Source organism: Grammomys surdaster, unplaced genomic scaffold (genome assembly GCF_004785775.1).
Source record: "Grammomys surdaster isolate TR1022 unplaced genomic scaffold, NIH_TR_1.0 63, whole genome shotgun sequence".
NCBI lineage: Eukaryota > Metazoa > Chordata > Mammalia > Rodentia > Muridae > Grammomys > Grammomys surdaster.
Window position 1 is genome coordinate 9,872,775 of NW_021604565.1, and position 24,843 is coordinate 9,897,617.

The window sequence follows — 24,843 nt, forward strand, 5'->3', positions numbered from 1 at the left end:
ACTTTCTTTTTATTCTCCTTGAAGATAAAACTTCTGTGTGCCCTTAGCCAGTGTGACTCAATTCAACTTCCACTGTTCCTTAAAAATCCATTTTTATTCTGCTCTGTTTTTAAAAGAGAACTATTTTGGCAAATGTTGTTTGGAAAAAAAAGCACTCTTCAATATAGAAAGCAAGAGCCTTGTTCAGATTTTGTTACGGTTGTTTTGTATACGTTGGGGGAAAAAGGAAACTCATCTTCTAAAACATATTAAACATATTAAAAAAGAAATGTATATGCATGATGTGCCCCATTGGTTGCCCAACTGTCATCTCTTGTGTTCCTCAGCTTTTCTTCATGCATCTTCTGCCCAACTTTGCTGAGTGCTGGTGGGACCAGGTCATTCTGGACATCCTATTGTGCAATGGTGGTGGAATCTGGCTGGGCATGGTCGTCTGCCGGTTTTTGGAGATGAGGACTTACCACTGGGCAAGCTTCAAGTGAGTCTTCTTTGGAACCTTGGTCACGGTGTGTGTCTGTCCCGTTTGTGCTTTACTGTCAGTGGGTTAGTACGGTCTCATAGTAACCGATGCATACACTTTGGCAAGTGAAACACTTATAATTGAAGCAATTATGAATCTGATTTCAAGCATCCATCTAGAAAATGCTGCTGAGATAGTTATTAACGCATCATGTCAGCACTTGGGAGGCTGAGGCAGGAGGATTGTGCAAGTTCAAGGCTATATGAAGTGCTATTCATGGCAGCTTGGCATTACATAGTGAGACTCTGTCTTAAAACACACACATACACACACCAAAAAGGTGTAGAAAGTGCTAAATCATACAACCTTCTGTCTTTTTCACCCTGTTTATTTAAAGGCTCTAAGCATGCTCTTAGTTCAAAGTAATTCTCACAGCCATTCCTTTTAGTTCATTCACTTCCTGAGCCTGATCGTCTCCAGGTTAAGTGGTCTGCCCCTGGGGATAGCGTCTCCCAGCTTTGATCAGACCATTGTTTGAATGAGCTCTTGAAAGCGTTAGGTTTATCATGTCACATTCTGTGTAAGTGAGAGATCTGTTGCTGCGAAGAAGCACTATGACCCCTGTAACTCTTATAAGGCAAAACATTTAATTGAGGCTGCTTCACAGGTTCAGAGGTACAGTCCATTATCAGCATGGCAGCACACAGGGATGCATGGTGTTGGGGAAGAAGCTGATAGAGAATTGTACATCTGGTTCTGCAGGTGGCAGGAAGACAGTGATAGTGGGCTTGCCTTGAGCGTCTAAGACCCTAAAGCCCACCCCCAGTTACATACTTCCTCCACAAATGCCCCACCTATTGCAACAAGGCTCCTAAGTGTGCTACTCCCTATGAGCCTGCGAGGCCCTTTCTATTCCAACCACCACACACCTGTTTTGGCTTCTTCAGTCTTAAGTATGAAGTGTCTGTTCATGGCCTAGGAGAGAAGACCCTTTGCTATGTCATGCCAGGCACCCAAAGTCCCATGGCTATCCACAAGCTTCTTTTGTACCAGAGACTTGGTCTGCATTCTGAAAGCTAGGCTGTTCTGCATTCCTTTACTGACTGTGATTACTTGTCAATATCAGGAAGTTTATCCTGACTCTAGCTTGAGTGTCACATCTCTCTGTGCTTGTAGGAGGGCAGTTTGTGTTATCACCATTGCTGTGTTGTGCTTAGTTCAACTTGCTGTTCAGCTTGTGGCAGGAGCCGTGCCATGGGTGAGGACAAGAGCCAAGGTGTGGCAATGGCAGTAGATGCTTCCATTGCATTAGGAAATTTATATCGTGGAATATGAGCATCTCCCTAAATCAGCTGCTGTTCTTCCAAGAGATGATTTTAAAGGGGTTTCCATATATATCTCAGCTTACAGACAAACCATGAAATAGGAATGTGCTCCCTGTCTATTTCTCCACAGTGCTGGGCTAGAGTGAGGGAAGCTTAGCCCAGGCATGTGAATACCATGCAAGGTCTTGGTCAGGTTTTCGAGCAATAAATACACGTACAGGAATAGCTTCAGAGAACTTGTTCAGTTTAATGAGGGTGGGAGTGGGTATTTATGCTCCTGGGGAGGTGGCCAGGGTCTCTGGGGCAACATGTGGTTGTATACAATTGGCCAGGACAGGGATGTTGGAAGATGAAGCCATCTGCATATTCAAAGCTGAGGGTTTGGGCTGGGGGCTGGGGTTGAGGGGTGACCTTATAAGATCAAAGAGAGTGACTTCTGATAACTGTCAAGGTAATAAATTCTTCCTAGAGTTGATGGTGAGAGGCAGATTTCTGGTGCTAGGTTGGGAACAGGGAAGATAGCCAACTCCTGCCTTCCTGTCTTTGAGGTTTCCAGGATTGAAACTGTCTCAACCCTTCCTCCATGTCTCTGGGCCACTACGGCTCCACAGTGACTGGTTCATGATCATTCAGGTGTTCCCAGAGTTTTACTGTTAACAAAGGCTACAGTGAAATTATGACATATATGTGTATCTATATGTCCATCTCTAGTCCTTTCTCCCTTTTTAATTGGCAAGCTTCTTGTAATTAAGAGTACTGATTTCAGTCTCACCTATATTCAACGTGTAGATGTATTTATTCACTGTTTCCTTGAATCTAATTTTAAACCTTTCAGATTTATCCCACATTAAATTGAAAGGATTTCTGCCTAATTCTTCTGGAGTTTCTCTTTTCACTGCCTTTTATAGTTCAAGAATACTTGGATGTTGCCATAAATAGAACTTTAGTTTTCCATTTTGGCATACCCTGCCCCCACAGTAGTTGGACTGAGCCCAGTGCCTGCGTATGCTGTGCAAGTTTCGAACCACCACGTCTCTCCGAGTCCTTTTTTTCCTCCAATCACATTAAGCTACAGTGACAGCCTTCAACTCGCTCTGTATCCCATACACGCTTTGAATCAAGCTTCTAGTGGCTGGGATTGCAGGCCTGCCCTCTTCTTTCAATTCTTCAATTGTGTGTTTTTTCTCTAGAATAATATGTTTGATTTATTGTTTATTATTTGTTTGTCTGAGTTTTTTTTTTGATTTTTGTTTTTTAGATGAAATCTACTAATATAGCTTAGGCTAACCTAGAACTTTATCTTCCCAGTTTAGCCTCTTGAATGATTGTAAGCCTACATGACCATGTTCAGCCTAGGGCAGGTTTATACTGGTATGTGTTACAGAGGAGAGATTTTATACCTTTGGCCAGTAATTACTACCTTACCCTCTTTGGTTTACTAATAATCCTGTATTTGCCTATTGATGTGAGGCCTTTATAATTACTTAAAGACAATTTACTGTTTAACTACCGTCTGGGCTCAACACTGCTCCAAGAAGTGGAGGAAAGTGCTACTTTGGAGCCGTGCATCAGTTCTGAGGGTAGACAACTGCTCTTCTCTTGGGGATGACAATAGTAAGGCCAAGGCTCAGTAACTTGCCTGAGGACACACAGTCACTAAACAGTGGAGTGTGAACTGATACCAGGCTGACTCAAAAACAGCCACAATACTTCATTTACCCTCTCAAGTTCAATAGAACCATTTTGCCAGGTCATAAGCTCAATATGTAAATGAATATAGACTATTTTAAGCTAAGCTAGCCTCTTTGCTACATTAAATATTATGTATATGAATTGTGATGTTTTTCTATTTCTGTTTTGTTAAGTTTGGCATTTTGAAAATAAGGTCCTTTGCCATACTTGTTAATTGGGCAGTCTCTGTTCTCACTGCTACTGTGACTCCAACCTTGTTAGGATGTCTTCCCAGCACATTTTTATGCTGAGAAGACATACAAGGCTGCTGGATAAGAGACTTAACCTGCTCTTCTCCGCCTTCTCTCCCTCTGGAAATAAAGGTTTGAAATGTTATTTATGTCATTGACACTGAGCACACAGTCTAAACACAAGAGTCCTCATTATAAACCTCTGCTGAATGAGATTCCCCACTGGGTATTTAAATGGCCTGGATTTCAGCTTAACTGCCTTAGTTGAAATGCTGGGATTATACCCAGTTCCTATGTTGACAAAGCTGGTCTACACCACCCAATTTTTGAGCCTAAGTATTCTCACATGTAAGATACATTTTTTCCTGTCATGAGGCATTTGAATGAGTGATTCCCAGGATTAAACTCATGAAAAGTGATGTTGTTCTTACCCCAAACTCTAGGGAAGTACAGGGGTGAATAAATGGTATTGGTGAGCTCATGAAGCCTACAACACCCCCTTATGAGACACACTGGACTGGAATAGAATCCTTGCTCCACCTACATTCGTTCTGGGTGCTTCTAGGTTATGTCGTCAGTGCCTATTTAACTTCCATTTGACACTACTTTACAAACTGAGCCTTATCTTAGCTCAGCTGCACCAAGATTCCTGATCTTGTTGACATCACTGTGCCCTGCCCATCCCTGAAACTCCCAGCCCCCAATCCAGTGTGCCTCTTGGACCTTTGTTTGAAACTCTTTCAATAGAAATGACTTTCTCTGTTCTGAGCACTTGCTGGAGTATCATCAGTTCAGGTTTTACTTTTTCCCTCTTTCTTACCCCTCGATTTTCATGGTTTTCATTCTCTTCTCCTAGGGATATCCACACCACCACAGGGAAGATCAAGCGTGCTGTGCTACAGTTCACTCCTGCTAGCTGGACTTATGTCAGGTGGTTTGACCCCAAGTCTTCCTTTCAGAGAGTGGCTGGTATATACCTTTTCATGATCATCTGGCAGGTAATCTTATAAATACCCATTCTAAGTGGGAAAAAAAAACATAAATCTTCTTAAAGTCTAGAATTATTGGTAGATTGCATTTCAGTTGGATACTTTGGAAGAGATTTTTTGTAGCTGACATATAAGGCAATTAAAAGCTAGCTTCCTCTGTCCAAGGAATTGCTTCAGTGTGGAAAAATTTTAAAATATGAGCCTCTGAGTTATAAATTAGAAACTCATTTCCTAGAAATGGTCATATTTAGCACCCAATAACTTAGGTATTAACATTCTGAAGAATAATTTTAAAAACCAAAGAAACTGTGGGATGACTTTTCCTTATTTTTTAATTTAATTTTTAATTTTAGTTTTTGTGTTGCTGGGTATAGCACCCATGGTGTCCAAGGAATGTCATGTAACCCATCTTCAACAGATACTGAAGGGCAGTTTCAAAAAACGAGACTCTTAAATGGGTTGTTGAGCTCTGTCTTTTCCTTATTAGAAAGAAGCACAGCTGGTTTTTCTAGGTCCTTGTGCCTGTAATATAAACACCTTCTAACTGAATTTTGTATTCCTAACTCTTTTGTGTACAAAATTGTATCTTAGCTTTTTCTTATTTGTATAATGTCCACAGCTGTGCTGTGGAAATGGAAACATTGGTTAGTGTGGATTTTGGGGAAAACTGGAGGAAACAAGCAGAAATTCCAGATAGAAGAAATCTCAATAGTCACAAGAGAAGAACGCTCATGCCTCAGACTTTTTTTCCCCCTGTTCTTGTCTTCAGGGGTTTGTACAGCTTCTGGTGACTCACCATGGGAAGCTAGATTTTGCCTAAAGGCTCTGTAAGAATCATCAAACAAAATTTTTGGACCTTCACACATGCACTGGGTTGCATATATACACCACACATAATAAATATATAAATAAATGGGAATTTTGAAAATTAAAATACAGAGCCGGGCTGTGGTGGCGCACGCCTTTAATCCCAGCACTTGGGAGGCAGAGGCAGGCGGATTTCTGAGTTCGAGGCCAGCCTGGTCTACAGAGTGAGTTCCAGGACAGCCAGGGCTGCACAGAGAAACGCTGTCTCGAAAAACCAAAAAACAAAACAAAACCGAAAATTAAAATACAGTGGAAAAGATCAGAACATATCACTTTTAAGAAGAAAAAAATCTTGTTCACACATGGAAGCAATTCCTTTCTTGATAGATGGAGAGGTGTAAATAAATAAATCATTACTTTGGTTTAGTGATGTCACTATGCCTCTATATCTATAAGATTGATATGAAAATTCAGCCAACAGTAAATAAAAATAGTTCCCAAAAATCCTTGCAAACTGGGAGTGGTGCTGCACACTTATCATCCCAACCCTTGGGAGAATGGGACAAGATGATTAATGCAAGTTCAATACTAACCTTGGCTAAATGGTACCAGGTCAACCAGCACTGCATAGTAAGATCCTATCCTGGAACACTACCAACACAAATTGCGTCTGCCCTGAACACACACACACAATACGCCTCTGTAGTCACCTCTCAGATGGACTTCAGGTGTCATAGGTCAGTGCTGATTTATTTAGAGTTGGACTTTTCTTTAGAACTGGCCTGATTTCCAAGGCTAGCTTATTCTGCCCAAGGAGTTCCTTCAGTGTGGAAAAATTTTAAAATATGAGCCTCTGAATTACATGAGCCTCTGACTTGCATGATTTTCCCTGGGGTCAGAGTCTGTCCCAGCAGATCACACAGAGGAGCTAAGTGACAGAGATGCAAAATAGAAAACATTTCAGTTACTCGATGACTAGAGGTCACACCCCCCTTCCTTCCACTGCAGGCATACATGTCCATGCACATGCACACATACTTGCTACTTCCCAGTTGGTCAGTGGTTAGTACTGGCTGTTAGTTACTACTTTAAGTATCAGTTTTTGGGAAAGCTCCTCTATTTTCTGAAAATGCTTCAGATACACTGGTTATTTAGCTCCAGAGTGCCTGTTTGAGGACTGGTATGCTCATGATGTAGTCTTGCACACCAGGATGACTGATCTCTCTTCTCTTCAGCTGACTGAGTTGAATACCTTCTTCTTGAAGCACATCTTTGTGTTCCAAGCCAGCCATCCCTTAAGCTGGTGTAGAATTCTCTTCATTGGCTGCATTACGGCTCCCACAGTGAGGTAATTCTGCCCAGTCCCTCTGCCATTTGTTGAGGACATATACTTGCTGTATGTTTTCTTTCTTAGCATAAAGTCTGTCACATCAACTGGAAGATTTTCTGTGAAAATGCCATTCCAAATAAGTGTTCATCCAGAATATGAAGAAAATGTTTTTATCTGAGACCTCAGTTCAACAGTGAGAGTTTTTAAAAGAAAGAGACTCTTTAGTGGCACGCCCATACAAATGCCCTTGTTTTCAACCCCTATGTACTCTGTCCTTGCTGTGTTCACAGATCCTGTTAAAAAGCAGTAAAGGTGACACTGAGGTTTCCTAAAATGAGATTATTAGTAAGTAGAAAAGTTTGTATAGAGTTGAAGTCATGAGCGACAGATGTTAATTTTAGAATGGAACTTTGTTGAGATTCATTTAAGCTGATTCCCTTTAAAGTACCCTGTAGTCCTCTAGGACAGCCTTGACGAGCTTAGCTGTACTTGCGAATACTTTTCTGCATTCACGTAGAGCCAGAGGAAGGGCATTATCCACTGCCCTTCAGGAAAACTCATGAAGGGCAGCTTAAAGCGGAACTTTTTCTCTTGTGTTAGTTTCCTGTTTTAAAGTGGTATTTACACTGTATAGCTCATAAAGAGTACAGTAGCCACATCAGAGATTTGCTGAAGAAACAGGTAGAACCTATGCTACCTTTTACAAAAAGACAGAATTGTTTAGCTTGCCACCCCCACCTTTTTTCATTTTAAATGCATTTTTGTTGCACTCATGCACAAGTGTGCCACAGTACCCTTGTGGAAGTCAGAGGACAAGTTTCAGGAGTCTGTTCTTTCCTTTCACCACATAGATCTCAGGAATCGAACTCTAGATTGTTAGCCTTGGCAGAAAGTGTCTTTACCTGCTGAGCCATCTTGGTAGCCACATCATCATTTTAAATATCCATTTGAACCACACAAGTGGAGGGACTACTTTGCTCAAAGAGACTGTGTCAGCCGTTGCTTCTAATCATCGTTCATTATTACAATAACCCAACACTAACAAACAAAATTAGAAAAACTGTTCTCTAGAAGACAACATGTTCATCTAGTAAATGCAAATAAGGTAATAAAAATGTGGGTAAATGAGAGAAAACCTGTGTTCAGATGTTTTCATTGGGGACTTTGAAGTAATGAGATCATAGATCATGGATGAGTATTGCATAATATCTTAGTCCCACAGAGTTTAATGTAAAGTCTTTTGTGCATATGTTATATATTTTTTTTGCCATAGAATTCTCAAATCCTCAAGGGAACCTGTAATTCTCCCAAAATGGTAAGCTTCTGGTTCACTTGGCTTCTGTAGGCATGGACAGAGCTGAGGAGTATTTCTGAGACTACAAGCCACACTGTCTTACTGACACCCACTCCAGTCACATGTAAACAAACATACCAGATTTCCAAGTGTTAATCCAAAGGCAATGCAAAATATTATTCTAGTATTTTGATATAACTTATGTATTGGTCACTTTATTAAAGTGACTTTCATCTGTCTTTATCTTCATTTGACAGCTGGAAATATTTGAATGGCATAGTCGTGGGTGCTGCTTAGAACACTTAAACACCCACTGCTAATCTTGTCAGCAACACTCAGAGTCCTGGTACGCAGCTATAGTGAAATGCAGTTGGGGCCCTTTTAGTTACTGCAAGGCAAAGATGTCTACATTTTTACCTGGTTACAGTAAACATCCATAAACCTGAGGATACCGTAAGAGATAGTTAAAGAAGCCTGTAGTTAATCCTCCAGAGTGGTCTCCTCTCCACAGAGAAACTACATCCAGCTCAGGCTGTCTTGCTCAGGACTGTGGAAATGTTGCTAGACCAAAGCTGCCTTTGTCAATAGCATGATCCTTTAAGCTGAACTCCTTTCACTCCCACCTGACCCAAATTCAGAATCTCTTACAGGAATGTTTGAATAGCCCTGGCTGTCTGTTCCCTTGTGTCGAATTAGACCAGGCTGCTGGAGTATGGCAAACAAGGCAGAGCAGATTTTATGTTCCCTCTGTCAACGTGATGCCATTGTGTAGAGGTCTCATGGATTCTAATTCTGTTCTTTCAGACAGTACTATGCCTACCTCACAGACACACAGTGCAAGCGTGTAGGGACACAGTGCTGGGTATTTGGGTGAGTATCTGTGATTGTAGGGGTTCCAAAGCCTTTGAGCCTCTAGTTTTCTTTGAATAGTGCTTGTTCAGAATCTTCCAGTGTAATTCCCCATGAAAGAAGTTGATCAAGGTAAGAAACTATTTTTGGAAGAACTCAGAAACCTTGCTTTGCAAAATAAATTAGATCCAGTATGGATCTGTTGAATTTTCTCTGAACATATTTGAGTTTGGGACATCATTCTGCCCTGGGCTGAGCCACACTTCATGTAATTTTGACCTTAGAAGGCCACCATAAAACAGCTCACTGCATATTCAATATAATTTTATTGCTCCAGGAATTAACACAGCCATATGGTTACAAATTGTGGGTACAACTGCTATTTCCTAATATACTGTTTGCTGTTTCACATTCCTAGTTCCTCCAAAACCCCCTTATGGGTGAGTCTCTTTTCTGTGTGTCAGGTAGGTCATTCTGCTGCTTAAACACCAACCATCTACCATTTTGTCTCACATCCAGAGTTCGAAAGGGGTCTGGGTAAGGAAGACAAGTCCCTGGTGTAGCCTAGGTTCAAGACTTAATCTAGGTTCTAATTTGAGTGTACAGTATAGGACAAATGACTACAGGCAGAGTTAGACATCATTACACACATTGGTAAAAACTTCTAAGCAAAATACAAAAGAATTTGTCATGTGAAGATGATCCAGAGGTGAACTGCTGTGACCCTGCCTTCCCTCTAGCACTCTCCTGTGGGCCTGTGTATAAACATGCACCTGTCAGAAAGACTCAGAGAGCTTCTCTGTGGTTTTAAAGAAGGAATGACACCAGGCTTTAGCAAGATGTAGAGGAAGAGGAGTATCTACATCCCATAAGTACTGACATTTAGCCTTTTTCGAAGGTAGGAAATACAGAGCAAAGGTCAAACAGGGCTACCCACCTCAGGTTTCCTTTCCAGGATTTTAGACAGTTTTCTCCTGAAGGAGATAATTTGTTTGTTTTTGTTTTATATAAACATTAACTCTGAAAATCCTTCTGAGTTACTAAATTACTAACTACAGACTTGCCGAGTCATCTCCCTCAGTTGACATATAGGTCTAAGTTTTGTTTTGTTTCTCACCTGTATATAGTGTCATGTCCGGGTTGGAGGCCCAAGGTTGAGTCAGGTGTCTTTCTCAGTCTCTTCCTACTTTATTCATTGAGGCATCTCTCAGGTGGATCCAGAGCTCACTGATGGAGAGAGACTGATTGGTCAGCTTGCATCTGAGTCTGTTCTCCCTGCCTTCTGAAGGCTGGGATTGCAGGCAAGCCACTCTGTGCTGGGTACTTCCTGGTTGGAGGAACCTCAACTCCAGTCCTCAGGCTTCCACTGCAAGCACTTCACCCTCTGAGCCACCTCCCCATGCCTGGATCTGAGGATTTTCAGAAAACTTTCTCGTAATTATGTTGACATTCTTCCCAGTTTATAGCCTCAGACTGTCTCAAGAACAGATGTAGCCATAAAACGGGGGAAGGAGAAAGCTGTTGAGAATGGATAACTACTAGTAGTGTGGGCTCTCGAGGCCCTGATCAGTGGTTGCCATCTTGCTGACTGACCACATTGTCTCTCCGCCCTTTGGTGAGCCTGTCCTCCAGCCTTTGTTACAGCCCTTGGTACCTTTTATACTCTCTTCACACCGTCATTCTCTTATTGTTGACTCAGTTTCCAACTTGTCACTCTCCACTTCTCAGCATAAAAAAACCTCTCTCACATCTCAAGAACTCTAGCATTAGCATTTAAGTGATTTTTAGTAGCCGATTTTCTTCCCTCAGATTGCATCTTGCCTCAAACCCTAAATGTAGGCTCAGGATCTCTCTTGTTCCTTTCCTTGTGGGGTTCCTGAGCTCAGGAAGTCCTAGAGCACGATCATAGCTTTCTCCCTCAGGCTCAGTGAAATGCTTACTTCCTCCAAAAAAGGGCTTGATTCTTTCCAGCCAGAACTAGAAGCCCACTCCCAAACCCCAGGATCACTGTCTGGCTTCCTGAGTGACCATGATGAGTTAAATTAGAAAATACTTACCAAGTATCCAATCTTGAGGGTGGTTCTGAGATTATACTCTGATGATCAGTTCCTGTAGGAATCCTCTAGAGGTGCAGGAATAGATTTGTTTCCTGCTGATTAATGAATTAAAAGAAAAGAAAAGTTTGAAAGTCAAAGCCAAAGTATATTCAAACGGACAGTTTTATTAGATTTTAAAAGAAAAACATGAGGCCAGGCCAGCTATAACTCTTAGCAGCCTCCCAGAGGAGGAAAATGCTGTGTAAGTTAAGCCAAAGTGGATGTCAGCCACATGGCACACAGTAGGGTTTAGAAACAGTATGAGGAATTCTTTGGAAACTGTTTTCTAGAAAACAAACAAACAAACAAAAACCCTAAAACCTACTAGGCTGTAAGTAGACTCCCAGAGAGACAGGGACATTACATGGAAAGGTCCACAGGCCCAACAGAATGTTACAGTGGTTGCTAGAGACTGCTAGGAATAGAGATTCTGGAAAAGAAAAACCAGTATTTCACTAAAGGGATTATTCCACTTACCTCTTCAGGACAGCTAATAGTAGTTTTTCCTTCCCAAGGTGTGGTCCCCTACCCAGGTGATCGACTGCAATAAAGCTGGTTTGGGTAGCTTGGAATCTTATGTCTCAAGCTGGGCCAGATATTTTATTTTTTTAAGACTTATTTATTTTAGTTTATATATGTGAGTACACTGTCACTGTCTTCAGACACACCAGAAGAGGGCATCAGATCCCATTACAGATGGTTGTGAGCCACCATGTGGTTGCTGGGAATTGAACTCAGGACCTCTGGAAGAGCAGCCAGTGCCCTGAACCACTGAACTATCTCTCCAGCCCCTTTATTTTATTTTTTATTTTCCTCTTAGGCAGAAGAAAGGTTCCTTAATGGGCCTTTACTGATGCAGGGGGCCCATACATGGTTGTAGTGTCCTTATAATGTAGAGTAGGTTCTAATGACAATAGCCTCTTACGTGCTGCTTAGGTTGAGCTTGTTGCTTAGTTCTAGAAATAACTCTACACACCATCTGGCTCCATTAGTTGAGGAATTCCGCACCCTTATCCCTGCATTAACATCCTTTTTCCACCCAGTGGACCTAGCTGCTGCATGGAAGACCTGTGACTGATGCAGCAGACCCGGACTAAGGAGGCTAGGATCTCCAGTGTCTGCCCCTATGCAGAAGCCTCAGGCTATTCTGTTTGTCTTATCATCAAGATCTGGTGGCAGCAGACATTCAAGATTCAGAAAGGGGGGCACTGGCCGAGATCCCTCAGGCTGTATTGTCTGGCTACCTCCTTCACTATGGGGAGGAATATATACATACATACATACATACATACATACATACATACATACATACATACAAAGTATGTGTGTGTGTGTGTGTGTGTATACATACAAATGTAAATATTTACATTTGAACTGAATAAAGAGAAATTTCACCTCAGGGCATCTGAAGGTAGATGGGAAGGTAGGGTATCTCAGTGAACAGGCTTTCCCTTTGGCAGACCTTTGGATTTTTAGCCCAAACTAGTGCCATTTGAGTTGGTAGAAAAGCTATGCTAACTTTCAGAAAGTTGTTGTTGCATAGGAATCTGCCCGAGAATTGAAGACTGGCTGGTGGTTGAATGAGTTCCTATGATTATTAGAACATTCTTACCACTTCCCACAATCTCCTCTGGTCACCATGTCTGGACTGCAGTGGTAGTCATCCTGTGTCCACACTCTAATTATTACTACAGCTTGGTTTAGCCTCCAGAATGATTGTATTAATATGTAAACCCTATGTTAAACCTTCCCTCACACTAAAAGCTGAGCTCTAGGGTTGTCGTCCAGATTGCTCTGACTCCCACTAGTTCCTTTGGTTCCGTTCACATCTAGCCTTTGTCCCTGCCTCACCCATGCCAGGCCTGCTTTCCCATCCCACACCCAGAAGACCCCAAAGCTAGTCCCTTCTGTATTTACTCTCTTAATCCACCTGGCAAGAATAAAACCACTACCACAATTTTGAGCCAAATTTGAAGGAAACTTGATTTTTTTAGGATGCATCTAAAAACTGACCAGAGACTGCCTCCTCAGTCTAGTTAAAGAAAGCAGCCCCAAGTCCATTTCTTGGTCCCCTTTTAAGGAGTAAAGTCACAAGTAGTTACTGCAAAGGACATTTACAGAAGAGAAATGATGCAGTAATAAGAAATACTGAACACCATGTGGTTGACTTATGATCGGAGAAAGTGATTGGAGAAGGTTAGGGAGGGTCAGGGTGTTCTCATCAACAAGTCAAGGTCATAGGTTGGAGCAGGTCAAGCTCCAGGAAGCAGACTTAAAAGCAGCAACTCAGCTCTTACAGTAAATGGAAACTTCTTTGTTAAATAATACAGCCTAGTAGCTCCTGCCTTCAAAATGGAGTCAGGAAGATTCCTCATTCCCTGCTTGACTTATGTATCCCTGTCAAATCTTTAGGGAACTGTCTTTAATAGTATTGTTGAGTGGCAGTGATTCTAAAATTTTTTACCTGATGGGCGATAAAGTTAGTAACACATTGGAGGGCAAAGGCCCATAATATGAGAAGGCCACCAAGTGGGAGAACCATCTTAGATATTGACCTGTCAATTTTTGTTGACAGATTTTATTTCTTCTTAATCATCAATGTAGTTGTCAATAGTAGGAGAGAAATCAGAGATATTAAACAGCACATTTCTGTAAAATGGTGACAACCAAGATTATGTCTAAATAACAGGTAATCTATAATAGCTCTTACTTGGTAGAACAGTTGTTCTAAGTTCTCCCATTTCTTGATTAATTTCAGTTAATTTGTTTTTTACTATATTTTAGTAGTTTTTGAAATTAGACAAGGTATTTCTAGTTAGATACCTCTGTTTGCAGTCCAGCAACAAGCCCTGAGATTGATGAACAAAGGCTGAGGTAGCAGCCGCTATAGTGGGGTCCAGTAGATGTAAGGATTCATTGTAATTCTCAGGAAGAGCTCTTACAGTTCTAACCACTTATAAAGATTTGCTGAGTTCAATAAGTATAGCAAGTCCTAGCCCACATAAGCCCCTGTACCCTCAGGGAGTGCAGAGTAAGTACTGTTTTTGTTTGTTTGTTTTAAAATTCCATCCTAAGAGCAATGGTTTCCCAAAGGGGAGGGTGTGATAAGAAGTAGAATTACAATAAGAACATTAGTGCAATCAAAACACAGGCTGTGGAGGCAAATACCTTATCAACCAACCGGAACATCAGTCACAGCTTATAAAACATTAGTGGGGGGCATATTCCATTTTGTCCTCCATTATCCTTCTATATTGTTCATATGAAAACTCTGTTCTGTACAGATTTTTTTTTAAGAGCCCAGGAACAAAGGGATATCCTCTGATACAAAAGGAATTTTCTCATTGGCTTTTAGTGCTAGATGGAGCCAAAGATTATGCCCCGTAGTATAAATTACAGACATGGTTACTCTAGGTATGTTAAGTTCAGTTAAAGTAATTATGAATCTTCCCTTTCCATTCTTATTTTAGCAGTCTGTAATTTTCAATATCAGAACCTTTTAAAGAATATTTGGTTATGCTGAAGTCTGTATTATGTAGCGATGGATCAGTTAAATTAGTCCATCCTAAGTATCTTCCATCCATGCCTAAAGACTGTTCTTTTTTTTTTTTTGTCTAAACTATGGGATAAAAGCAATATTTTGCATAGGAAGACAATATAGGAGTATTTCTTATAATAGAGGTGCCTTTTATTTCCCTGATCAAGGTACATTTAGGTTCTGTTTGTATAAGTTGAAAATTAAACAATAAAACTATTAGCCATAGGAAAATCATGGTGAGAATTCTAACATTAAGAGCACAATGTTTAAAGTTATGTAGACAGTCAATAGTTAGAAAGTTTAACTTTTTTTTTTTTTTTTTTTTTGGTTTTTCGAGACAGGGTTTCTCTGTGTAGCCCTGGCTGTCCTGGAACTCACTCGGTAGACCAGGCTGGCCTCGAACTCAGAAATCCGCCTGCCTCTGCCTCCCGAGTGCTGGGATTAAAGGCGTGCGCCACCACCGCCCGGCTAGAAAGTTTAACTTTTAATGGTCTTTTTTTCATTCCCTTTCCACCTCTGGGGCTTGGACTTCTCTTCTGTGGATTCATCAGGTGCCACCTGTAGCTGGCAACTGATGAACCCAGGCAAGAGTACTAAGCAATCTTAACAGCAGTAGATGTCTAGAGATTCATGATGTAAGGGCCTTCCCATCTAGTTTCAAGCTGGTCAGTTTTGAAGCAGTGGGCTAATACACTGTCTCCAGGCTGGAATGGGTGATCTGGTAGATAGTACCCAACTGGTCGAGCAGCCTGGCCCTGAGGGAAAATCTCATCCAAAGTTAACTGCAATCTTTTTTAAGGACTCACAGATTGGAGCAGGGCAGTCCAGCATGTACCTGAGAGTTCATGGAAGGTGGATGTCCAAAGACTGTTTCATGTGGGGTAAGCTTTTTTTGGAAGGGAGTACATTGGACCCTGAGAAGGATGTAAGGCCAGAGTTACCACCATTCTCGAGGGTATGCTTAGTTAAAATCTCCTTTAAAGTTCTGTCCATCCTCTCTATTTTTCCTGACCTCCGAGGATGATACATACAACCAAGTTTCCAAATTATGTTAAGAACCTTAGAGAGCAATTGAGATCATTTGGCTGTTGTCAGACCTGAGAGATATGGGGAAGCCAAATCTCGAAATAATTTTCATTAATAATTTCTTAGCTACCACTTGGGCTGTTTCCACTCAGGATGGAGTAGGCTCCTGAAATACTAAGTGGGTGGCTTGGTTTGGGTGGGCATGCCTGTTTCAGGCATGAACAGTCATTTTTCAAATGAATCACTTCCTTGCAGTAGGCACATCAGTCAGTCCTTTTGTAAAGGTCTCCTTGTTTTATCATGGGGAAGTAGCTGAGGCTTGTAGTACAGTCATGGTAGTACACCCCATCTGCCTTGAGATTTGCCAAGTCCTCTGGGTCTATAGGGGTATATAACTGATAGACATCCAGGCAGTGCTCCAAGAAAGCTGAAGGCAATTCATCAGGCCCTGTTTCACATCCGCTATCTTAGATTGGTTAGTAGGTTTTCGGGCTACTCATTTCATCCCTTCTAAAAGAAACTTGTGGTAGTTATTGAGTGACCTCTTACTTCTCTCGGTGTTGTTGGGGTCCCTATCTTGGCAGTTGTCTCTACCCTCTGGTCATCAGTCATTGAAGCTTTTCTGGAAGTGCTTCAACTGCTTTTGTGAGAATCAGTTCCCTGTTTTTCAGTAATACGAAAACTCTGCTGACAATCGCCCCCATGGGGAGGTGATTGAAAAAGCTAAAATCATTTAGAGAAACTAAGGAATCGGGGTTAGTACTGAAAGGGTTCGAAAGGGTTCTGCTTCTTCCAGTTGTAGAATCTATAGTGGAGAAAGGGACATACAGGCAGTGGTTGTTAGGAAACAGCTACAGGGAAGCAAGGACCAAAGGAGGTGCTACCCCAAAACCAATATCGGAGGATCCCGTATGGGACCTCCGGCCAGTATGTGGAAGGGGCAAGATGGAAGGGTAGGGGAAAGTGGGGCAGGGATAGGGTAGATGTGGTCAAGAGGACAGAGTGAGTCTATGTGGTGGACGCTGGGGTGCTGAATGTGGATATTGAGAGGGAAAGGGAAAAAAGGAGTAAAGATGGTTTTATGGAGGGAGGAGGGATTCGTCCTCCTGTGAGTCATGCAAAAGGGTTTTCAGAGCGGCCTCCTAGGTCTCTGCTACAGACCCATGAAGAGCCCGTCTGCTGACAATCAGGGCTTGGCCACCTCGCCCATTGTGGACCATATAGACCTTCATCCACTGGGGCAATTTGGAAGTTGCTTCAGCTCAAGGCAATCTGATCTGAGTGGCTAGGCTTACCTTGTGTGACATTTACCACCGCCCAGGCTATCTGAGAATCAAAAGTGCCCTGGGAGGACCAGTCAACCCCAAATGTGGGTCACTCTGTTTCACACAATGATTGGAAGTAATCCTTAGTGATAGGATAATCATAATGCTCCTGGACTATAGATGAACTTAGTCAGAATTCTTTTTTTTTTATTGGATATTTTATTTACATTTCAGATGTGATCCCCTTTCCCCATTCCCTCCCCACCCAGGAACCCCCTATCCCATCCCCCCTCCTCCCGCTTCTATGAGGATGTGCCTCACCCACCTTCCCAGTCCACCCTCCCCACTCACAAATTCCCCCATACACAGTGTCCAGCCTTCGCTAGACCAAGGACTTCCTCTCCCACCTATGCCCAACAATGCCATCCTCCCCTACATATACAGCTGGAGCCATGGGTCCCTACCTATGTGCTCTCAGGCTGGTGGTTTAGACCCTGGGAGCTCTGGTTGGTTGGTATTGTTTCTCTCCTCATGGGGCTGCAAACTCTTTCAGCTCCTTCAGTTTTCTCTCTAACTCCTCCATTGAGAACCCCATGATCAGTTCAATGGTTAGCTGTGAGCATCCACCTCTGTATATTTCAGGCTCTGGCAGAGCCTCTCAGGAGACAGCTATATCAGGCTCCTGTCAGCATGCACTTCCTGGCATAAACATCATCGTCTGTCTTTGCTGACTGCATAAGGGATGGTTACCCAGGTGGAGCAGTCTCTGGACAGCCCCTCCTTCAGTTTCTGTCCCACGCTTTGTCCCCATATTTGCTCTCAAGTACCTAAAGAAATGTTCAGCATCCATAGTCGTCAGGCAAATGCAAATCAAAACAACCTGAGATTCCACCTCACACCAGTCAGAATGGCTAAGATCAAAAACTCGGGTAATAGCAGATGCTTGCAAGGATGTGGAGAAAGAGGAACACTCTTCCATTGTTGGTGGAATTACGAGCTGATACAACCACTCTGGGAATCAGTGTGGCAGTTCCTCAGAATATTGGACATAGCATTTTCTGAGGACCCAGCTATACCACTCCTGGGCATATACCCAGAAGATGCTCCAACATATAGCAAGGACCTATGCTCCACTATGTTCGTAGCAGCCTTATTTATAATAGCCAGAAACTGGAAAGAACCCAGATGTCCTTTAACAGAGGAATGGATATAGAAAATGTGGTACATTTACCCAATGGAATATTACTCAGCTATTAAAAACAATGACTTCATGAAATTCTTAGGGAAGTGGATGGAATTAGAAAATATCCTGAGTGAGGTAACCCAATCACAAAAGAGCAATCATGGTATGCACTCACTGATTATTGGATATTAGCTCAAAAGTTTGCAATATCCAAGATACAACTCACAGACCACATGAAGCTCATGAACAAGGAAGACCAAAGTATAGGTGCTTTGGTCCTTAGAAGGAGTAACAAAATTCTCATGGGAGCAAATATGGAGACAAAGCATGGGTCAGGATTCTTTAGCGTGTGGGTTACAGGGCTGTTAGGCTTGCTAGTCTACTACACAGACTGTCTGTGTTGCATTGAGTAGCACTAGTCGAGTGCTGCTACAAGTCTGTCCATTCATTCAGTCACCCCAAGTCCAAGATGAAGCAGTTACCACCAAAAGTATAAAAGTCAGAACAGAGACAGTAAAAATGAAGCCAAAGAGAAGAAGACATAAAAGCAGGCCAAGAAGCTCAGGTAGGATCCCTTTTTGCCCTGGACTGGAGAATATTCAGGTTCTCTTGGAATCTCCCCCAACCATGCCATGTCCCAGACCAGGATCCAACAGACTAGACTGTGGCTTACCATGGAGACCTCTGTAGACGCTGCTTTTCTCAGAGTAGCAATTTATCTTGATAGTCCCTGAAACTGAAAGCATACCAGAAGCCTGGAAACCTAAGGTGTACATGTCCTACTTCAGAATTTGGGTGGTAGGTCTGGATGGCCTCCAGAAAATGTTAATTCTACCATGTAAGAGTAAGACCACTACCACAATATTGAACCAAATTTGAAACAAGTTAGATTTTTTTCTGGGGTACATCCAAGAGCTGGCCAATGACTGCCTCCTAAACCTGGATAAAGACAACAGCCTCAAGTCCATTTCTTTTTGTTAACTTTTTTTTTTTTTGATTCTTTGTGAATTTCACATCATGTATCCCGATCCCACTCATCTCCCCCATCCCCCCATATCCACTCTGCCCTTGCGACCTCCCCACCAAGATAAAATCAAATGTAATCGATTTTGTTTAAAAAGGTGTCATGGAAGCTGTGGCATGTCTACACATCTTTACTTTCAAGTGTTCACTGCAGTGAGTCACTGGCCTGTTTCAGGGCCTGTGACTTCTGCTCTACTGTCAATACTGGATCCTCAAAGGGACTCCTTTCAGATATCCTGCTGTTATCCTGTGTCATGGAGATCCATGCATCTTTGGATCTTCAAGACTGGTCCTTTCACATTTTCTAGCAGGTCATAGATGGGATAGATGCTGGAGTGGGCCAGCTCAAAGCCCAGGATCTGGACTTAGGATGCAGCTGTGTTGGTGAGCCTGCCAGCTCTCCTGCACCCATACAAGGACAGGCTGTCCAGTATTCCTCCAGCTAGCTCACCCAGTGTCTCAGCCAGCAAGGGACAGAGTCAGCTCTTCTGTTCTCATATCTTCAGGCTGGCTCAGCTGTGCCTTCACCGTCAGTGCCAGCTCTGCTGTGCTGCCCAGGCTACATACAGGGCTGGGCCCCTTTTTAAAAAGTTAAAATCATAAGTAGTTGGGAAGCAGGTTTACAGAAGAGAGACAATGGAGCAATAAGAAATACAGAAAAATCTCAACAAACACCATATGATTAGAGAAGGTGATGGCAAGGGTTAGGAAAGGACAGGGTGTTCTCATAAACAAGTCAAGGTCATGGGTTGGATCAGATCAGGCTCTAGGAAACAGACTTAAAAACAACAACTTCTTTTAAACAACACAGTATGATGGCGTCTGACTTCAAAATGGAGTCAGTCAAAGTTCTTCAACTCAGTTGTCACTTTCTTACTGAGATGTGTCCATGTGCCCAGAAAATGGCTTAAATGAGTCAATCTTCTTACATCCTGGAGATGTGATGTTTAGAAAAACCTGCAGTTCTTTATGAAGCCCATTGTGTAGTAGATCCTGAGATCATCATTTAAAAGCAAAATAGAAGGCCAGAGAGATGGCTCAACAGTTAGAAAAATATTGGCGAGTCTTCCATAGGACCTGGGTTTTACTCTTTTTTTTTTCCTTCTCCCATTACCTTATTTACTTTATATCCCAATAGAACTCCCTCTCCTGTCAGTGCCCCTTTATAGGCCCCCATTCCTCTCATTCCCCCTCCCGTTCATCTCAGAGAAGGGGAAGTTCTTCCTGGGTATCAACCTATCCTGGTACTGCAGGACAAGGTACAGCATCTCCCACTGAGGCCAGACAAGACAGCCTCGATAGGGGAACAGGATCCACAGCCAGGGAACAGAGTCAGGGTAATGTCCTGCTCCACTTGTTAGGGGACCATGAGGACCAGTCTGCACAACTGCTACATATGTACAATAAGGGTTGGACGTGGGTCCAGCCCTTGTATGCTCTTTGGTTAACGGTTCAGTCTCTGGGAGCCCCCGAGGGTCCAGGTTAGTTTCACCCACGAGACAACTCATTCTCTCCAGTCCCAGGGGATCTGATGCTCTCTTCTGGTCTCCACAGGCACAGACATACATGCAGGTGAAACAGTTGTACATATAAAATTAGAATAAAATAAAAATGTAGCAGAGTAGAAAACCACCAAAGTAAGTGTCAATAGACAAATTATAATTTAGTTAAAGATCATAAGTGCTCTTGTTTTCTAGAATTGGGCAACACTTATTCTGTAAAATAGGACAAACGTCCCAAAAAACTGAGGAGTTTCTTTTCATGGAAATTAAAGGGTGGGGAGAAAGCAGAAACAAAAATAGAAAGATAAGTTATCTCAGCATTACGATCCTTTAAGATAAAGACAAGGAAACGGAATCATAGACAAATAATTAACTGTTGACACCAGGTTAACTTATGTATAAAGAACTTCTTATGTCTAGGAAATTGTCCAATTTGGCACATTTTGCATTTTTGTAATCTTTAATCTCAGTTTCTTAAATCAAATGCATACCTACCTTGGTTTCTACTTGGGGACATGGAACTTCTTCAACATGAGTGAGTGACTCCATTGTGACTTTTAGCCTGCTCTACTAGGACCTGAGGCAACAGCTTAGTTGAAAACAATGGTCTCCTATAATTTTCATCTCATGATAGCTGCAATTATTTTATGAAGCTTCTGTTGAAAGTGTGTGTGTGTGTATGTGTGTGTGTGTGTGTGTGTGTGTGTGTGTGTGTGAATTCAGAATGGCTTGTTGCCCCATTAGTCGGCTACCCATGTGTATTAGTTACTTTTCTCACTGAACGACCTCTCAAAGGATAGTTGGTTCACAAGTCATGTTCGATCACAACCTGATTGTTTAGAAAGTCCCAGCAAAAGTGTGAGTCTCACCAGCTCGAACAATTGACTGCTATCCGGGGTTAGATCATGGTCTAGGTTTCAAGACTGGAATACTGTCTTCCGTAAGGATCTATAGGTTAAGTGATGCTTAGTCATGCATCATGGGCTTTTCGGGGGAGGGGCTGTTAAATCGCAGTGTTCTCTCATTTCAAATGGCAATCATTTAACTTTGTTTGGGTAGAGACGGAAGGAAAAAGATTTCCAAGCTCTTTTTCAAGAAGACTTTCTGTTCATTTTTCTCCTTTGCTGAAATCAACCTAATTCCTAATAGTCTATTGTTGTTTAGAACCAGACATGTATTTGATGATGGCTGTGACTTTTGTGTCTGCCAGTGGACAGAGGGACCAATCCACTCATTCACCAATAATTAACTGTCTGGATTCTGTTCTAAAACATAAACCATTTAAATTAATTGAACATCTTGATTCTCCTATCTTTCTAGCTAACTATATAACCCTAACTTCATCCATTCTTACCTCCAATCTCTGAGCCTTACTAAAGGCCTGATACTTTTCATTAATATTTTAATTTAAAGGGAAATCATGAGTTATATGCTTATGTTGTTAATATTTTCTGTTCTTAGCAAAATTGCTTAAGTTAAAGAGAGGATAAAAGGCTTATACTGTTAGTAAAATAGAGAGTGTTTAATCTGAACCTCTTGAAGACTAGGAGAGAATGTGGTTGATGCAGTACTGACCGACTGCATTAGATGGTTCTAATAATATCTGTGCATGCCAAGAGCTGTATGAAAACAGCAGAAGAAAGGTAGACGAGGCAGTCTCCAGTCACAGCAACCAGCTCTGGAGCAGCGGCACTAAAACTGAACCATCTTTCAAAGATAGTGGGTTCTCTGTGCTTCAAAGGGTTCCTAATTTGGCCTGTGGATCCACTCTTGGGTAATGCTGGCTGTTTATATATATTTTTTAAAAAAAGGAGTGAGTTATAGTTTTAGAGAAAAGAGGGGAAAAATATTTTCAGTGCAAGTGCAACAGGGAGGAGCTATTTTTGTAGAGTACCTGTGTTTGGAGCAGTAATCTTGACCATTTGTGACTCAGCCGTTGCATGTTTCTGGCAATGAGCATGCTGTGTCTAATAAGGTGAACTAACATTGACCTTCTTGCTCTTTTCTGCTTAGGGTCATTGGTTTCCTGGAAGCTATTGTTTGCATAAAATTTGGACAAGATCTCTTCTCTAAGACCCAGATACTCTACGTAATGCTTTGGCTTCTTTGTGTGGTAAGTTGTTACTCTCATACTCCAAGTGTGCACCAAGTTTTCCTTAGAAGTTCATAGACATTTTTAAAATTGGACACTAGTCTAAAAGCTTAAGAATAAAACATACAGCATCTGAAATGGGCCACCTTAGCCATTGGCCTGATGTCAAAGAATAGGCTCTGACCTGTACCTCTTTGTCAGCAACATTTGCTGAGTATCCTCTGAAGTCGGTGTTCTCCTAAGATCACCAAGAAAGGGAGTCTCAGGGCTCAAATCACTGCCTCCCCTTCTTTACCAAGTAGGTTGCAATAGAGGCATGATAACAAGAGAACATGAAAACCCGCCTGGCAGTGGTGGCGCACGCCTTTAATCCCAGCACTTGGGAGGCAGAGGCAGGTGGATTTCTGAGTTGAGTGTTTGAGGCTAGCCTGGTCTACAGAGTGAGTTCTAGGACAGCCAGGGCTACACAGAGAAACCCTGTCTCAAATAAAAAAAAAAAAAAGAAAGAAAAGAAAGAAAAAGAGAAAGAAAACCCAATCTGTATGCAAATCTACATGATAGAGTTTTAAAAGATGGGAAGGAGAGACTTATAAGAGTAGTACCCTAGTGACCTAAGCCCTTCCACTGGACTCTGCATGTTGGTGGATCCCACCACCTCCCAGTTGCAACAAGCTATGAACTAGGTTAAAATGGACCTCTAGGGACATTTAAGACCCAAAGCATAGCAAGTCCTTGCTACCATGCATATTTTATAATCAAAAAGAATGGAAACAGAATTTCAATACATCTTCATACCACAACCTTTATTAAAGAGCAAGATTGAGCTCCCACTCAGAAGTGAGATGATCATGATTCACTAAGAGAGAGGTAAGTTACACCACAGTACTCAGAGAAATAAAGCCTCTAATTATTCCCTTTGCTTGACAAGGTACCATGCACGGAACTTGAGATTAATGTGGAAGCAAGCATCTCATGTGCTACCTAATAAAGTTGCCAAATACTCATAGATTTTACTGTTTATTACCTTACTGTGAAAGCTAGGCTGGAGTGTGCATGCTCACTGCTTCCTGCCCATGGGCACAGACTGCCTGGCTTTCATTCCAGAGTTCTCTATTCTCCCTTCCTTGTCCCTCTTTAAACAAAATCTGTGCAATTGCTATTTTAAATCCAGATCTTGACATTTTAAGTGGATACTTGCCTAGATTTCCACAGGTATGATGGCAAACACATAAATTACAAGCTTTTGACTCTTGAACCAAGTGAAAAATGGGCCTCTTGTACCTAGGTGAGGTAGTAGATTTGGCAGCCACAGCAGGCTTTCTGTGTAGTGATCACGATGAGAAGTGCCTTTCCTTCCTACCTGCCAGTGTTTGCCTGCTCCCTCTGCACAGCCAGCTCTGCCTTTTTTCCTATTGGAGGGAACCCCAGCTGCCACCTGACAGCACAGGCTCAGGAGATGAGAAAAGGAAAGAGCTTGCACACCTGCCATCTGATGGCCAAAATATGCAATGGCAGACTAGAGGAGACATCACCTTTCTCCTCCCAGAATCATTCTGTAACCACTGCTTTGGGAAGAGTGGCTTAGCTTCCCTCTCCCAGTGCGAAGCATACGACATCCTGTTGTTCTTTGTAAAATCCCTAACACATACAGAGGGTCTACTGTCGGGGTCCAGCCTCGACACAGGATCGGAGTTCTCAACTGGAAGCAGGGATATCTGGAAGGCGCATAATATACACAGACTACTTTTTGGGTACAAGCTAACAGGCAAATTTTCAAAGCTTGAAGTTTCTCTCTCTTCTCTCTCACTCTCTGCTTTCTTTCTTTCTTGTTCATTCCCTCGCAGCTTGAGGCTGCACGCACTCTACATTCTCCTGCTCACTCTGTTTTTCTCCTGTGCTCTTTTCTTTTCTTGAACTCCCACACTCCTACACACCTCTGTGCGTTCCCCTCTCACTCTCACACACACTCTTTACACACATCTCACACACACCACATGTACTCTCCTTTCACTCACACACACTCTCCATACACTCCTCACACTCTTTCTTCACTCACTCCTCACATTCTCTCCTCACTCCTCACATCCTCTCTTCACTCACTCCTCACACTCTCTCTTCACTCACTCCTCACACTCTCTCTTC

The 24,843-nt window shown here is 42.2% G+C and overlaps 1 protein-coding gene across 2 annotated transcripts in view; it reads left to right on the forward strand.

The window, feature by feature from the left end:
* The window catches only part of Ptdss1 (phosphatidylserine synthase 1), a 61,755-nt gene that overhangs the window by 29,474 nt on the left and 7,438 nt on the right, over window positions 1-24,843 (forward strand). For both annotated transcript variants that reach the window (XM_028767602.1, XM_028767608.1), the window contains 5 exons: window positions 327-478; window positions 4,564-4,705; window positions 6,739-6,851; window positions 8,932-8,997; window positions 22,623-22,722. In XM_028767602.1, the coding sequence (XP_028623435.1) occupies window positions 327-478; window positions 4,564-4,705; window positions 6,739-6,851; window positions 8,932-8,997; window positions 22,623-22,722 (573 nt within the window). The remainder of the gene's footprint in view (window positions 1-326; window positions 479-4,563; window positions 4,706-6,738; window positions 6,852-8,931; window positions 8,998-22,622; window positions 22,723-24,843) is intronic.